Source organism: Corvus hawaiiensis, chromosome 15 (assembly GCF_020740725.1).
Source record: "Corvus hawaiiensis isolate bCorHaw1 chromosome 15, bCorHaw1.pri.cur, whole genome shotgun sequence".
In the NCBI taxonomy this organism is placed as follows: domain Eukaryota; kingdom Metazoa; phylum Chordata; class Aves; order Passeriformes; family Corvidae; genus Corvus; species Corvus hawaiiensis.
The window spans coordinates 332,447-347,565 of NC_063227.1; the positions used below are offsets into that span (position 1 = coordinate 332,447).

General features: G+C 44.6%; 1 protein-coding gene across 1 annotated transcript; it reads left to right on the top strand.

Moving 5' to 3' along the window:
- Positions 1-2,617: 2,617 nt before the first annotated feature.
- GFRA3 (GDNF family receptor alpha 3) lies at positions 2,618-11,401 on the top strand. Its single transcript, XM_048319862.1, has 8 exons — positions 2,618-2,725; positions 6,173-6,448; positions 7,143-7,235; positions 7,660-8,005; positions 8,079-8,188; positions 9,268-9,402; positions 10,374-10,504; positions 10,805-11,401. The coding sequence occupies exons 1-8, from the start codon at positions 2,683-2,685 to the stop codon at positions 10,937-10,939; spliced, it is 1,269 nt and encodes a 422-aa protein (XP_048175819.1). The 5' UTR covers positions 2,618-2,682; the 3' UTR covers positions 10,940-11,401.
- The last annotated feature ends 3,718 nt before the right edge of the window (positions 11,402-15,119 follow it).

The window sequence follows — 15,119 nt, forward strand, 5'->3', positions numbered from 1 at the left end:
CATGCCTTAAATTTCTTCTGTCATCCGAGCATGTGCACACTAACCATTGCCTTAACTAGTTGGTGAAAAGGGACTTAGAGGGTCTCTAATCCAACGTCCTTGTGCTAGTCAGTACTAACACCAACAAAAGAGCAAGTCGGCTGTAGCTTTTTCTGCCCTTTTGGATACAGACTCTGATATGTCTCTAGATAACCTGTTCTAGCACTGTGCCAACTTCTTAGTGAAACAGTTTTTCTTTTCTAGCACCCAGCCTGAACAACCCAAGATGGAATTTATGGCCATCATAATTTCTTGTGTCACCTGCCATTTGGGTTTATTGCCTTTGCAGCTCACCTTCAAGTAGCTGTAGGGTGTTAGTAGATCATCTCTGAAATTCCTCTTTGCCAAGCAAACAAGCCCAGCTCTGATAATCAATTTGTAGATCATGTGCTATGACCTTGGTAGTCCTCCACTGGACCCTCTCTATTTTCTCCACATCCCTCTTGAACTTCAGGGGCAGGAAACTGCACACAGCAGTCCAGGTGTGGCCACACCACTGCTAAGCAGACATGAATAACTTCTTTCAGTCTCTGGCCATGTTCTTCCTAATACAGTGTGGTGTGTGGGTTGTTTTATTCACAATCACAGCTTACTGGTATCTATGGCAACTTCCAGGTCCTTCCAGCAGACTGCTCCTCATCCAATCAGTCCTCAGCCAGGAAAGATGCAATGGGGTCACTCTGCCCTGTTTCAGAACTCGACTCTCCTTCCTAAACGTCATAAGGCACCTGTTGACCCAGTTCTTTCATTTCTCAAAGTCCCTCTGGACTGCAGCTATGTTGTTCAGCAGTTCCATTGCTCACCCTGAATTCTTCTCATCAAAAATTTCTTAGTTCCCTTTTCCTGTAGAATGACTTACAATTATTCTTACCAAAGATATAGTCTACCCATTGAGCTGTATGACTGTACTTAACCAGATAGACACTTAGACGTCTCTGACCTTTCTGCTGTGAACTACACTGAGGCTAAAATACAGGAGCAGCTTTGAATTCTTTACTCATAGTAGGAACAAAAGAGTAAAACTGTTTGAGCCAGACGTGGCCAAGTATCCCAGGAACTGAAACACAAAACTGTGGGTAGCTGCTATGAATGTCAAACCCTTGAACCTTCTTTGGCAATGAGCAGCCAGAGCTGTTTAAGGCACTAGCACTCATGCTAGGAAATGGAGGAAGTTTTTATTTGGTTTTCCATAAATATAGACATCAACTTCTGCTGGGTTGTTTGCATTAGGTTAATATTTCTGTAGTGTACAGGTGTTACTATTAGCTGTGAATGTCTGCTGTCTGTCTCTAGCCCTGTAAAGAGCAGAGTGTGGTGCTGTAAATATTAGCCCAGGCAGAGAATTGTTTGCTCAGCCTTCCTCTGTGCTACCTCCCCCAGTAGTTTTCTGATAGTACTCCTGACAAATGGACCAGGCTCAGCATCTTTTGCACTTCCCAGTAACGTACTCTGGTTTTGACTCGAGAAGGGTTGTAGTGGACAAATCCTGAAAAAAAGCCGCAGAAGCACCAGTGTGCTATAATCTTCATAAGATTAGTACTATAAAAAATAAGGTACGACTAAGTAACTCAGCACCTACAGCAAACAAAATACTTCCTTGGTCAAACCCCCTCTTCACTGGCTGTGGCAGTCATGGATGTAGAGAGGAAATGCCTAGCAGATCACTGGAACTGCTACTTGCTTTAATACAGTGATATACAGTAATTTCCATTCAGAAGCAGGAAGACTAATCTTTTTTAAAAACTCGAGAAGAGGAGGGCACCACTGAATTTGATTGTGAATACTTAATGTATTTGCACAGTTATTACACTTTCCGTTGGGGCTTTTGGAAAGGTGGGGTAAGTCTCTCTACTTATGCAAACAATTGACTTACAAAACGTTTCCCTCATTTTCATATACTAATGTTTGACATGTTGGACTGTAACTTTTTCCCATTGGTTAATTTGATCTTAGGATGCAAACTAAAAGGAAGCATCTGTTCAAAAGAAGCACAGCTGCCTAAATGCCACGTGGGCTCTCAGAAATGCCATCTTTTGTGTGAGTGCAGACAAGCAGCTCAATCAAGACAGATCCAGCAACAGGTAAGAAACTGAAATAACAACCTTCACAACAAAGGCAAAAGGAAGAAGCCGCAAGCTCAGTCATCCCGTCCACAGACGCAAGAATCACTTGGGGAATCTACTCAAAAGGCGGTCATCCTCCAAGAACACTCCCTCCCGTTGGGGATTTACTGTCCTTTACCCAAGTACGCCCCCGAGGGTGCGCAGTCACAGCTCTGCTCTCGGTACTGAGGTGCGCTATGAATCAATAAACAAACGCCTTGCGCAGCCCCTTCCAAAACGCCCCTTTTGAAGCATCCCTGCACTGCCCGGCCCCGGGCCCAGCGGCTTCCCGGTCGCCCTGGGGACAGCGGCCGCTCGATGACCGTCCCAGCTGCCCCGTCTCGCACCAGCCCGGACGGCAGCCTACCCTCTCCACCGGCCGTGGCCCCGCGGGCGGGTCTCGGACCCGCGGTGGGTCGGGCCGGGGGCGGCGCTCGCCGCCCGCACCTCGACGGGGCGGGCCGGGCTCAGCAGAACCGAGGCGGTGCCGCGCGCAGCATGTGAGCTGCAGCCCTGGCGCTCGGAGCCACCGACCGCCAGCATGGGGCCGGCGCTGCTCCTGGGGCTGCTTCTCTCCCGAGCCGGTAACAGCGCCCGGGGCGCGGGGCGGGCTGGGCAGGGCAGCACGTCCCCGTCCCTCTCCCGGCGGGCGGATAGCGGGATCGCCCGCATCCCGGTCACGCCGCGGGGCGGCTGCGGGTTGCAGGGGCGGCGCCAGGGTCGCGGTCGCTAGGGTTGACCGCTGCTCCCCCCGATGCCGGGCAGGCGCGGAGCGCGTCCCGAGCGCCGCGCTCCCAGCCGCTAACTGGCTCTCCTGGCTCCAGCTGCCCCGGGCGCAGGCGGCGGGTAGGAATTCGCGATTCAAACCGGGAAAGGCGGCTGCTGCTTTGGCCCGAACGGGGAACCTCCAGTGTAGTTGTGGCCAAACTAGAGGGACGCTCTGGGCAGGGTAACGTCTGCCCTGGAGGCAAGGCGTGAGGAGGTGAGAGGAGATGCCGGGAGCCGATCCCTGAATGCGGCCGGACGGGCATAACGCGGGGATTCCTTCGCCTGAGCTGGTCCCGACTGCGCCGCGCTCTCGCTGGCTTCGCCCAGAGCAGTTTTTGATACCTACCCCCCATGCATTCCCCCTCTGGAATGCTTCAGGCCCATAGCTTTCCGAGACGAGGCTGAGTTTGCCAAGACCAATCCAAGGAACTCCTGCAGAGATGAAGCTGATTGTGTTCTACTCTGCCTCCTACTACTGCCAAATCACAAGAACTGAGGATTGAAATTATTCCTTTTCCCACTTCATATCTTGTTCAGTCTTCAGGGCTGATGTGACTAGGAATAAGGAAATTAGAAACTGCTCTGAAGCATTCCTAGTTTCTGTCTAGGGGTGCTTTGCACTCAGAAAAAGCTGCAGCTTTTTGACTGCTAAAAGATGGGCTGCTGCACTTAGACCACAGTAGCAGCCACACGATTACAAAAGATTTCCCACAATTTGCCATGTCCAAATGCCAATGCTTCTTTGGTAACTGTGTTTAATAAAGGAAGGGCTTCTCTTCTGTGACTGTTGTCTCTTTAAATAGTGTGGTGCGCCAGGGGCAACAAGATAGACATATCTATATGACAGGACATTGAAAAGGGAGAATAAAGGTGTATTGTATTACCTATCCATTTTTTCTAAGGTATAAATAATCATAATGTGTTAATTGGTTATTACCTTTTAACGTGTTTTTTTTTAAATGTGTTTTAAAAAATGGGTGGGATTCCCATACACATACATCTTTAACATGTTCTGCAACCTAGACCAGAGATCTAGGGAAGAATTAGCTTTCTCATTCTTTCACGTTGTTACTGGACTACTAAGACAAGATTTTAAAAAAATTGAATAACTTGCCAGATTTCGGGGCTTACAACAATGCACAGCTAGTAAATTATGTCTATAGAGGTCATCATGTTTTAAATTTGAGGTTTAGAGTAGCCTCGCCTGAACCCACTGTGCTGGATACAAAGCATTCCTGATGAGAGATTTTTCAGGGAGCTTGAAAAGTCATCAAGTCTCTATGTAAGAGGCAGGTGAACTACAAAGTACAGTAAATTGCTAGAAGAACAAAGAATCTTGTACAAGTGAGACAGAGGTACCTAGATAATATTACTGGGCTGTAGGGAAACTAGAAACTTTGAGAAGCAGGCTGGCATGGAATTATGCATTCTACTGCTTACAGCAAATAAACTGATGAAGCAAAAGTGAAGGAAGTGAGAGAACAAATTACATGGTGAAGATGGTGCACTGGGCAATATGAGTTGCACCATAGTGATGGCAGACTGAAATAGTACTACTGCACCTGCTGAACAAGAGAATGATAGGTAAGATGATGTACCCAAAGAACACTACAGATAGATGTAAGGCTCCACACAGTCATTTCCTAAAGCCAGCCAAGGAATATTGACCTGAAGGGAAGAAACATACCAGCCTATATAGAAATTTTCTTAGCAAACTCTCTTGTTCTGAGACTTCATTGTACTTGTACTATTGTACTATTAACATAGATTCATATACTGCAGAAATGAAGAAAGATTACAGACTGAATTCACCTACCCATGACAACATAATCATAGAATTATTGAAAGACTTGGGCAGGAAGGGACCTTAAAGATCATCTTGATCTACCCCCCTGTCATGGGCAGGGACACCATCCACTAGACCTAGGCACTAGGTTGCCCCAAGTCCCATCCAACCTGGCCTTGGACACTTCCAGGGATGAGGCAGCCACAGCTTCTCTGGGCACCCTGTGCCAGGCCCTTACCACCCTTTGAATAAGAAGTTCTTCCTAACATCTAATCTAAATCTTGCCTTTTTATTTTAAAACTGTTCCCCCTTGTCCTATCACTATCTGCCTGTATAAAAAGTTGCTATCCCTCCTTTTTTATAAGTCCACTTTAAGTACTGGAAGAGGTCCAGTGGAGGTCTCCCTGGAGCCTTCTCCAGGCTCAATAACGCCTTCTCTCAGCCTCATAGCAGGGGGTGCTCCAACCCTCGGATCATCTTTGGGCCTCCTCTGGACCCACTCCAACAGGTTGATGTTGTTCCTGTGCTCAGGGCCCCAGGGCTGGATGCAGCATTGCAGGTGGGGGTCTCACGAGGGCAGAGCAGAGGGGCAGAATCTACTCCCTTGACCTGCTGGCCATGCTGATTTTGATGCAGCTCAGGACATGTTTGGCTTTTTGGGCTGCAACTGCATGTGACCAGCTCACCTCAAGAACTCCCAGGTCCTTCTCTGGAGGGCTACTCTCAACTGGTTCATCTCCCAGTCTGGACTTGGGTCTGGGATTGCCCTGACCCAGGTGCAGCACCTGTACTTGGACTTGTTGAACCTCATGAGGTTCTTATGGGCCAAACCTTCATCTGCATTTTTGGTAGGGATTTTAGGGACTGGGTTCCATGTACTTTAATTGACTATGTATCAGCACTTCCGTATGAAGCTACTTGCATCCTTTGTTAAGGATTAATTTTATTATGCAAAAAAAAAAAACCATTCTTAAGTCTTCAGGCTCATTAAAGTAGTTGTTTTTATACCCTATAAATGGTTTTCTCAGTACATCTCTTAATGACCAGCATATACTTTAGTAATTGCAGCAGCACTGACTCATGGTACACAGTATGGTATTACTATGTGCTTATTGCACTGCGGTTTTCAGCGCCCAGATAGAAGAGCTTCTTCAAACAGGCCTCAGCAACCGTGAGGTTTCGCAGGGATTTACTAGGCCATAAAATACAGAGTAATCTCTGATCCTGGCTAAGTTGAACAAAATTATTTTGGAGGCTTTTATTTAACCTTTTATTCCCTCTTTCATTTATACTCATCCTTTTTTTTCTAAATGGAGACAGCTCTTGTTCCTTACTACTCCACATGAAAGATCCCAACAAGTTCTGTGTCTTGCCAGGAGTCCTTGTTGAAAACAGGATCCCTGCAGAACAATGACAAAGTGCTTGTGTGGCATTCATCTTGACTGGAGTCCTAACAGTCTTTTCTCTACTTGATCAGGAGACCTCATGGCTCTGCCCAGCAGTGACTGTGTTGTGGCAGAGCAGCTGTGCCTCTCTGACTCCACCTGCAATGCCACGTACAGAACCCTGGAAAACTGTGCCCTGGCCAAGACTCGCCTCCTTTCACTGGATCATGATAGCAGGGTCAGATGTCTGAATGCAGAGCTTGACCTCGGGAACAGCTCTTTGCTGCACTGCAAGTGTCACCGGCGCATGAAAAAACAGGAGCACTGCTTACGCATTTTCTGGACTGTTCACTCCAGCATGACAGATGGTGAGATGAAATAATGTAAATTTACAAGTTACTAGTAAGGCTTACCCCCACCCCCCAGCTGAAATCAACTGTGAAAGTCCACTTCCCAGCACTGTAGGTAATTGCTCTGGAACCATATCTCCTGGTAAAGAGAATTCATTACTGCTCTGTTTGATAAGCAGAGAAAACTCATCTGGTATGGGACCAGCCCTTCAAATACACCAGTGACCCTAAGAGACAAAGACAGCTACACTGAGATAGTTAGATTTAGCGAAAATTACCTCAAAATGGTACTGTCTGTCCATCACTGAAAACACATGTGATTATGACACATATTGCCATGGCATCCCTAAGTGTTCTGCTGCTTTCTTTTGTGGGATGTTTCTACTTGACCTCCCACTAGAGCCTGCCTGTGCTGCTCAGCTCCTCACACTTACTGAAGCTGAAAAATCCAAATGACAACATAGACCAAATTCCAGCTGGACAAAATGTAATGAGGGTTTTACACAGTAATAGCTTCACATTTCCAGAAGAACCATTCTTGGCATTTAGCTTTGAGTGAGACAGAGCATTTCTGAACTCCAGCCTGAGGAAAGAACCAGGCATAAATAAGAAAAATATCCATTTAAGAATAAACAAACAAACATACAAATAAGCTGGTCCCAAAGCATTTCTCCCATCTCCCACTGCATAAAATATCTTGTATCTTGCCTAGGTTATTTCAATTTGGAGACCTCTCCCTATGAGAATCCAGCAAATGAAGAACACTGGAAGACAGATTATAATAAACTGGCAGCTCTGGTCTCAGGTAAGAATTGTAATGGTTACATGATATAATGCTGCCCTCTCTTACTTTTTCATGGGTTGAAGATTATTAAGAACAATTTGGGGTAATGGCCCCTTTAATCAAAGGAATGTCTGCTCTGGCTACTTGCCTAAATTTGTCACTCCTACCAAGTGTAAATATAGCCACAGATCCAGGCCCATGAAACCAGTAATAACCCACAATGATCCATCTTCTGAAACAAGCACCCTACCATGAACCAATTAAAAAATACTCTTTTGTAACTAGTATAATTACAGTGTCATACTGCGGCACATAGAAGGACTGGTTTGCTTTGTTCTTTTTGATTTTTCAAATCTGACCATCAAGAAAGGAGTACTCTTGCTTCCATACAGAATCTCTTCTGGACACTTGCTTCATGGTTTTTGTGTTTCTTTTGGCTTTATAGGCTCACAGTTAGCAGGAGATGCAACAAATTCATGCCTGAAAGCAACACACGTCTGTAATCTGAGCAAGAAGTGTTTTCGTCTACGCACAGACTATGCCTCCATCTGCACCAAGGGAGCAGGAAGTGAGGATGTGTGTGACCGCCGCAAGTGCCACAGAGGGCTAAGAAATTTCTTTGAGAAAGTTCCTGAGGATTTCACCAAAAGGATCCTGTTTTGTCCATGTCAAGATGAATTTTGTGGAGAAAGACGCCGGAAAACTATTGTTCCTGATTGTTCCTTTCAGTATAACACCAAACCAAATTGCCTTTGGCTCCTGGACTCCTGCTTAGAAGACCATATCTGCAAGTAGGTCAGGCAGCAGAGGGTGTTATCCAAGAGAACAACATCGACACTGATGGTCTCATTTTCCTTCCTACAGATCCCGACTGGCTGACTTCCAACAAAATTGTCAACCTGTAGACATGTCTCCAGATGGCTGCTCTCTGCACAACCATGCTGCATGCCTGCAGGCTTACATGGGGATGATTGGTAAGTGACATCCACAGAAACATACATGGTGGATGCTTTCAGGCCACAAACTTGCAGGCACACTGATGCTGTGAAGGACCATCTTGGTCTCCTGCAGGAGGTAGTGCTCAGTATACCAGAGAATATGCCTTACTAATTGATGCTAGTGCTCTGCCTTGCCTCTGAGGTAAATGCAGTCCAAAGAGAGATCTTCCATGGCATTTTTTCCTGTACTTTGCCCCATCCTTGCCTGAGATTTCTGAACACTTCTTTGCATCATCAGCTGGTGGAAAGTCCTCTAAGTGCCTCCTAAACAGCGCTCTGTGGGCTTATGTGAACTAAGTAATTTCTAATGCTGGAGTTACATCCCATCACAGCAGTGATTAAACATGGCATTCCATCACTGCCTGACTTTTAGACTCCTGATGGCTTGTTAGTATTGTGCACACTATGTTCTCAGGGCCAGCCAGAAGATAGCACTACCGACTGTTAGAAGGATGGTCATCTTTGGTTTTAGTAGTTTACTATCTGCCAACCTACTAATACTTTTGCAGAGTGGCTCAAAGGAAGATGTAAAGAGCAGCAGTACCTCAGAAGCTGTAAATCTAGACTATACCTTCAATTTTTCCAGATGGCTCAGCTGGTTTTGTGCTAAATGAACACTGCCTGAGTGGCACACTACAGTTGTGCAGTATTTGTTTGTCAAAAGGCACCTGGCTACACAGTGTTGCCAGCTACACAAGAAGCAAGAGTACCTTTTGCTGCCATGTCAGTACCACAGCTGAGTCCACGCAGGTCCTTCACATCCTAAAATAAAAATCCTTCGCAATTTAATGCTTGCACCAGCTTCAGTTCTCAACACATCTCACAGAGTGCCTGAGTCAGGGGTAGCAATCTCAACACTTTCTCACAGCCCAGCAGACTTCAGGTAGGTTCATCAAGCCTGGGCCACCTAGCTGGCACTCCTGACCTCGCCTGGGTAACATGCTTATTACAGTGGAAGGCTTCTACATTCCTTTAGGGCAGCATTCCTAAAGGGCAGCATTTCCTTTAGTATAACATGATTCATAATGCTTCTTTCCTCTGGGGGTTTGGGACAGGCACACCCATGACACCCAACTATGTCAGTAACTCCAGTGTGGAGGTCTCCTTGTGGTGTACATGTGAGAACAGCGGCAACCAGAAGGAGAAGTGTGACCAGATACTCGGCATGTTTGAGAGCAACAAATGCCTTGGTAAGCATCAGTCACATCACAGAGAAACAGCTGAGCAGAGGGAAATTTAACTCCTGTGGTTTCAAGATCCTGTGTTGCATTGCTCTTGTGTATAGTTCTACCTTCTTCTGCAATGTCTCTGTGATCTCCTCTGCAACCTATGGGACCAGCCTGGATCTGCTCTAAGAAGTGTTTCTGTATCTTTTGGCAACATTTCTGTTCGTCTCAAACACCCTTGAAGCTATTTCCAAATATCATTCAAATGAAGGGTGCTGCAAAAACATCACGATGGGGAGGTCAGACATGCTGTATCCATAGGTTGCTGAGTAACTACATCTGTGCACCAGGATTATGGGGTCAGGATTCCCCTCCTCATCCTCTGTTTCTGTACTCACTCCTGCCCCTCACTTAGTCAAGGTAAGTAGCTTCTGATGCAGCCTATTACTAGATTCAGTGTAGCAGTTGCAGAAGTCCTGTTACATGCAACTGTGTAATCCTAAATCTGTATTTCTTTTCTCACCCTAGCATTTTAGCAACATACCTTAATGAGATTTAAATATTTTATGTTTATAAAAGTTTTAAAAGGAAGTAAAAGAAAATGGCATAATTACATAAATGATTAATATTTAAACCTACCTCCTGCAGTATATAAAAGCCTTACACCCAGCACTATAGACACATCTACAATTTAATCATCTCATCTGAGATACTACAAACCTGCCCCTTACAAAATACAGAGTTGGGAAAGTCACAGAGGGACCCAAAAGTCTTCAAGTACAGTTCAAACTGTTCTTGCAGTCTGCTCAATCTCACAAGTAAACCCGCAAACTGACAGGCCATTCACCAAACAGAGAATACGTATTTTCTAAATCAAGGGCCACACAGCCCACGAGTGCCTTTCCTAAAATAGCTTTTTTAGACTTCTGTTCGCTAGACTCCAAGGTGTGCACAAGGAAAGTACAGTAAGACTCTTGCTTTACTTCTGTTTGCAGAAAATACCATTTGGTCTCAAATGCACCTGAAGCAGACAGCTCTAGAAAGACAGGAAGACTTACTCTATTCATCTTCCCTAAGCTTCCAAGGAGACAGTGCCAGCACATCTCTCTCTTCAGACACGTCCCAGGTATGCAATGCTTTGTTGCCTTCACAAAGCAGTGAGTCAAGTAGCCTAGAGACAGTAGTTGAAAAACCTTAGATCTGGAAATACGTGACTTTAAACATCAAACCAAGGGATACCATGTGCATGCAGAACACTGGACTACTCTACCTTAAGTTATTCCTTCCACAGACAAGCAGAGGCTGTATGTCTGGCCACAGGAGTTTCAATAGTCTCACATTAGTGCTCAGAACTGGAGGTTCTGCAGCCAGAAGATTGAGCATAAGTGTGCCTAACTGGGATTCATCCCTGCTTTTTATTTCCTAGGTGGCTGAAGGGAAGAAGGAGCGAGACAGCTCCGTACAGAGCAGTATGCCTATAGCCTCCTCTGTATATTCTGGAGCTACTACTTCCTGGCCTTCCCTGGCTCTGTTCCTGCCCCTGTTGCTGAGCCCACATTAACGTAGCATAAACGGAATCTTTCCTTCCCATATTATTAATATTATTCCATATCCAGGCATGTCCCAATACAGATTTACCTTTGGGAAACAGAAGGCTTTCAGACAAGAGGAATGGCCTTAACCCAGAATGGCAATCACTGGAAACCTCCAACATACTTGCACCCTGCTTTCCCCCCATCAGTTTGCACTGAGCTCTGCAGGTATGGTTCTCACCATTGCTTCTGCTGTGCACACATTTTGAGTAACAGGCTAATGTTCCAGCTTAATAGGTTCAATCAAAGGTCTGATTTCTGTCAGAACTTCTGCAGAGTTTGGTTTCTGATTGTAGGGATGACCTGACAGTGTCTCCAACCACCCCACCATCTGGAGCTCCTCCTCAGGCACACAATCATTGAATGGTTTGGGTTTGAAGGGATGTTAAAAAATAATTTAGCTTCAACCCCCATGCCATGGGCAGGGACCACCTTCCACTAGACCAGGTTGCTGCAAACTCCGTTCAACCTGGCCTTGAACACTTGAAGGGATGGGGCAAGCACAGCTTCTCTGGACAACCTGTGCCAGTGCCTCACCACCCTCACAGGGAATCATTTTTTCCTAATATTCAATCTAAACATACCCTCTTTCAGTTTAAAACCATTGTTCCATATCCTGCCCCTAGAGGCCCTGGTAAAAAGTCTCTCTGTGCTTATCAACCTCCCTTATGTATTGAAAAGCCACAACAGGGTCTCCACAGAGCCTTCTCTTCTCCAGACCAAACCACATCAACTGTCTCAGCCTTTCTTCATAGGAGAGGAGTTCCAGCCCTCTCATAATTTTCATGGCCTCATCTGGACCTGCTTGAACAGGTCCATGTCTGTCATGTACTGGGCACCCCAGGGTTGGATGCTGAACTCCAGGTGGGGAGGTGGGGTGGGGTAGAGGAGAACAATCTCCTCTCAGCCTGCTGGCCATGCCTTTTTTTATGTAGCCCAGGCTGCAGGATGGCTGCACATGCATTTTAACAACTCATGCCTAATTTTCATCTACCCATATATCCAAGTCCTTTCCTGAAAAGCTGCTCTCAAATCCATTCACTCCCCCACTCTGTACTGATATTGGGAGTTGTCCTTGCACTTGGACTTGTTCAACCTAATGATGTTTGTTGGTATCCACTTCTCAAGCCTATGAAGGCATAGAGTAGAGCATATCATCCTAAAGACTAGAAGCCTGTGCTTCAGGGTGGGTCGCAAGTAAAGCTCAATAAACATACACATGAAGTCCTTGGTAAACACCATCTCTGGATTACTTTCAGTTCCCTTTTCAAATCCATTCTTTTAAGTATATGAAAAATACCAGTCCAGATCAAGAGTACTATACTAGAGTTTATGCTCCATTCTTTTTTGTCCCTTCAACATATATATAATCCATTATCGCTGCTAGCAACCCACTTGGGTTTTGTTGTTCAAGATGAACGGTGCTCAACTTCTGTAGATTTAGTCTTATCTAGCAAAAGATGATCTTGCCTGGCCTCAGGACAAATCTTCTCGGTAACTCTTAGAGAATGCATTTGGCTCACTGAAGGTGTATTGACCACAAAACCCTGGGACATTCAGTCGCAAAAATCTCCTTGTACCTGTCCACATATTCAAGTTACCATTGTCCCCTTCCAGCCACCTGCCCCATCTTCCTCCTCTGCCAAGCGCTATTTCATGACCTGTTTATTCTGAATGTAAACGTGTGCACTGTGTAACTGCTGTTAATTTGTACTGTGTTTGTCTGTTAAAATGTGGTGTTAAGTGATTATTGATTTCTGAGCATAGGTTAACAGTCTACAATCAATTGTGTGCAAAAGTTGCCTCATCAGCCAGCCTACATTTTCAAATAGCCAGAAATTCAGCTCAAAACCGCTGCTCCATGCACACATATAGTACCCATTGCTCATCCTGAGAGGCAACAGATCTGAACAATATTATACACATCCAAACAAGATTACAATCCCAAACAGAGGCAGAACAGCTGAGTATTTCTTTTTATGCTGTTCTTTATCTGTTGCCAGGGAAGCACCAGCTAGGTGCTAGGTGCTAGGTGCTATGCTACCAGCTAGGTAGTATGCTGTGATTCCCAGTCACTGTCAGACACCTTATTGCAGAATCTTACATTGTCGTGTGTATTGAAGTAATTATCCTTCTGCAGTGGTAATATTTCCATTCCAGACTTCTGTTTTTTTCCTAGGCAGGCAGAGCAAAGAAATCATGCATGCAGCAGCATCATCTCCTCTGTCACACAGAGAAGCAATGTATTATTTACATGCAGCAGGAACAAATATGTCTTCTTAATAAACAGGAGTACTAATGCTGGTATTTCTCATTACCTACTGAAATATGGCTATTTGGAGCAAGAGACAGCACTGTTTCCACATGTTTACTACTATTATTTAATAAAAACAGAGTTTGAGTAACCATAATATAGTATCTACATTAGACCGTCCTCCATATGGTGGGACTTAGAAACGTGTCAAGACTCTTGACTGTAATGTAATAGCATCTGTCATCTCCAGAAGTTAATGGAGAGTGACAGGGAAGAAGAAAATGTTATTCTTTCCACTATTCCACACAACAGAGAGAATATTTGTGAGAATAATGGATTAGATTTCTGAGTGATCTGTACCACGCACGCTGGTACACAGTGTACTGCATTGATCATCCACTCATCTGTGCTGTGATCTTTCCTCTTTCCCAAATTTAGTGCTGTAAGACAGATTGATATGGAAAAAGGAATTAGCATTTTACTGTTCATATTTAGGGCACTAAATCCCTACTAAGAAGGTTATTGATTGCAATTGCAGTCTTCTGTCATATCCTGGATTGTACAGGAAAATACTTGACACTCGGACAAATCATGCTCTAGACTGAAATTGAAGCAAAACATGTCAGTTTGTTGGATTTTTTTCCAAGTGTCCCGTGTCCCTTTTTCATGCACCTTTATATACACATGTTGTATATAAAGGAGCTTGTTCACCAATAACTGTAAGCAAAATTCACTTCTAACTACACCTTCATTCACAGGTATTCACACTGCTGTGAGTACAAACCCATTTTCACTTAGACTTTTCTAACACCTGATCTCCAAATATCAAAGTTTTTCAACTGCACAGCATATATGCATGCACAAGTTAACTGCTACTAGAAATGTCATGCCAGTATCACTATCAATTCAGTTCTGTTAGCACCACCAATGTTGCAAGACTGGCACATTTCCTAAACCCATTCAGAACAGCCTACTAACCATACTACAGGGCAATTAACAACCTCCCCTCAGCTTCTGTTCCGGGAAAGTGGAATACAACATCCTGTGACCACCTGTGGTCTCACAAAAGATAATCCACAAAACACAAAAATAATCCAATAAAAATTCTCTATCCAGACAGTCTTAACAATGAGCTTTCAGCAAGCATATATGAGGAGGGAACCTTCTAATTATTTAATATAGATTATTTTTTAAAGAGTAAAATAATGCAAGGTCTGACTAATAAAATTTATCTTGCAACTCTAGAAGTCTCTTGCCTTCCTTTGCCTTTCATAGAAGCTACACTCTTTGTCTCCACTGCTGGAGGCATTACGGGAAAGAAATGTAAAGAACAGGGTTAGAATCTCTTACAAAGCAATCTTGACAACTTTTACAGACATCACTCACTGTCAGGTGCTTCAGATGTGGCTTCTAGAACTCTGATAGAGCCTTAGATCCCTTAACATGATCTAATGTAGCATTTACGAAGGACATTCATATAGTCCTCCAGCAGTGAGCTCAGCCAACTGTTAGATAAGTGGTTTCTTGCGACAAGTGGGAGAAGCAATACACATTTCTTGCCAGAGGTCATAAGCTAGATGATGCCAGAGATAAACTTTGAATTCGCAAGTCCAGAATTCATGTCCTTGCCTCATTCAAATCATTCCCACTGCCTCCAAGAAATGCCTATGTTTTAGTAAGAATCAAGTGGCTGCAGTTTTCTTTTTAGAAGGGGGAACCATATGTTATTGCAGATGAGGAAAAGCTAAAGCACTGTTTGTTTTAAACAGTGATTCCTGGCTACAGATCCCTGGCACACCTCTCAAAATCTGCTGACAATAAAAGGTAACTTTCAGTTGATAGGAAAGTGCTACAGGTTCAGCATCTGTAAAGAATGAAAGTATCTTTTTCAATAC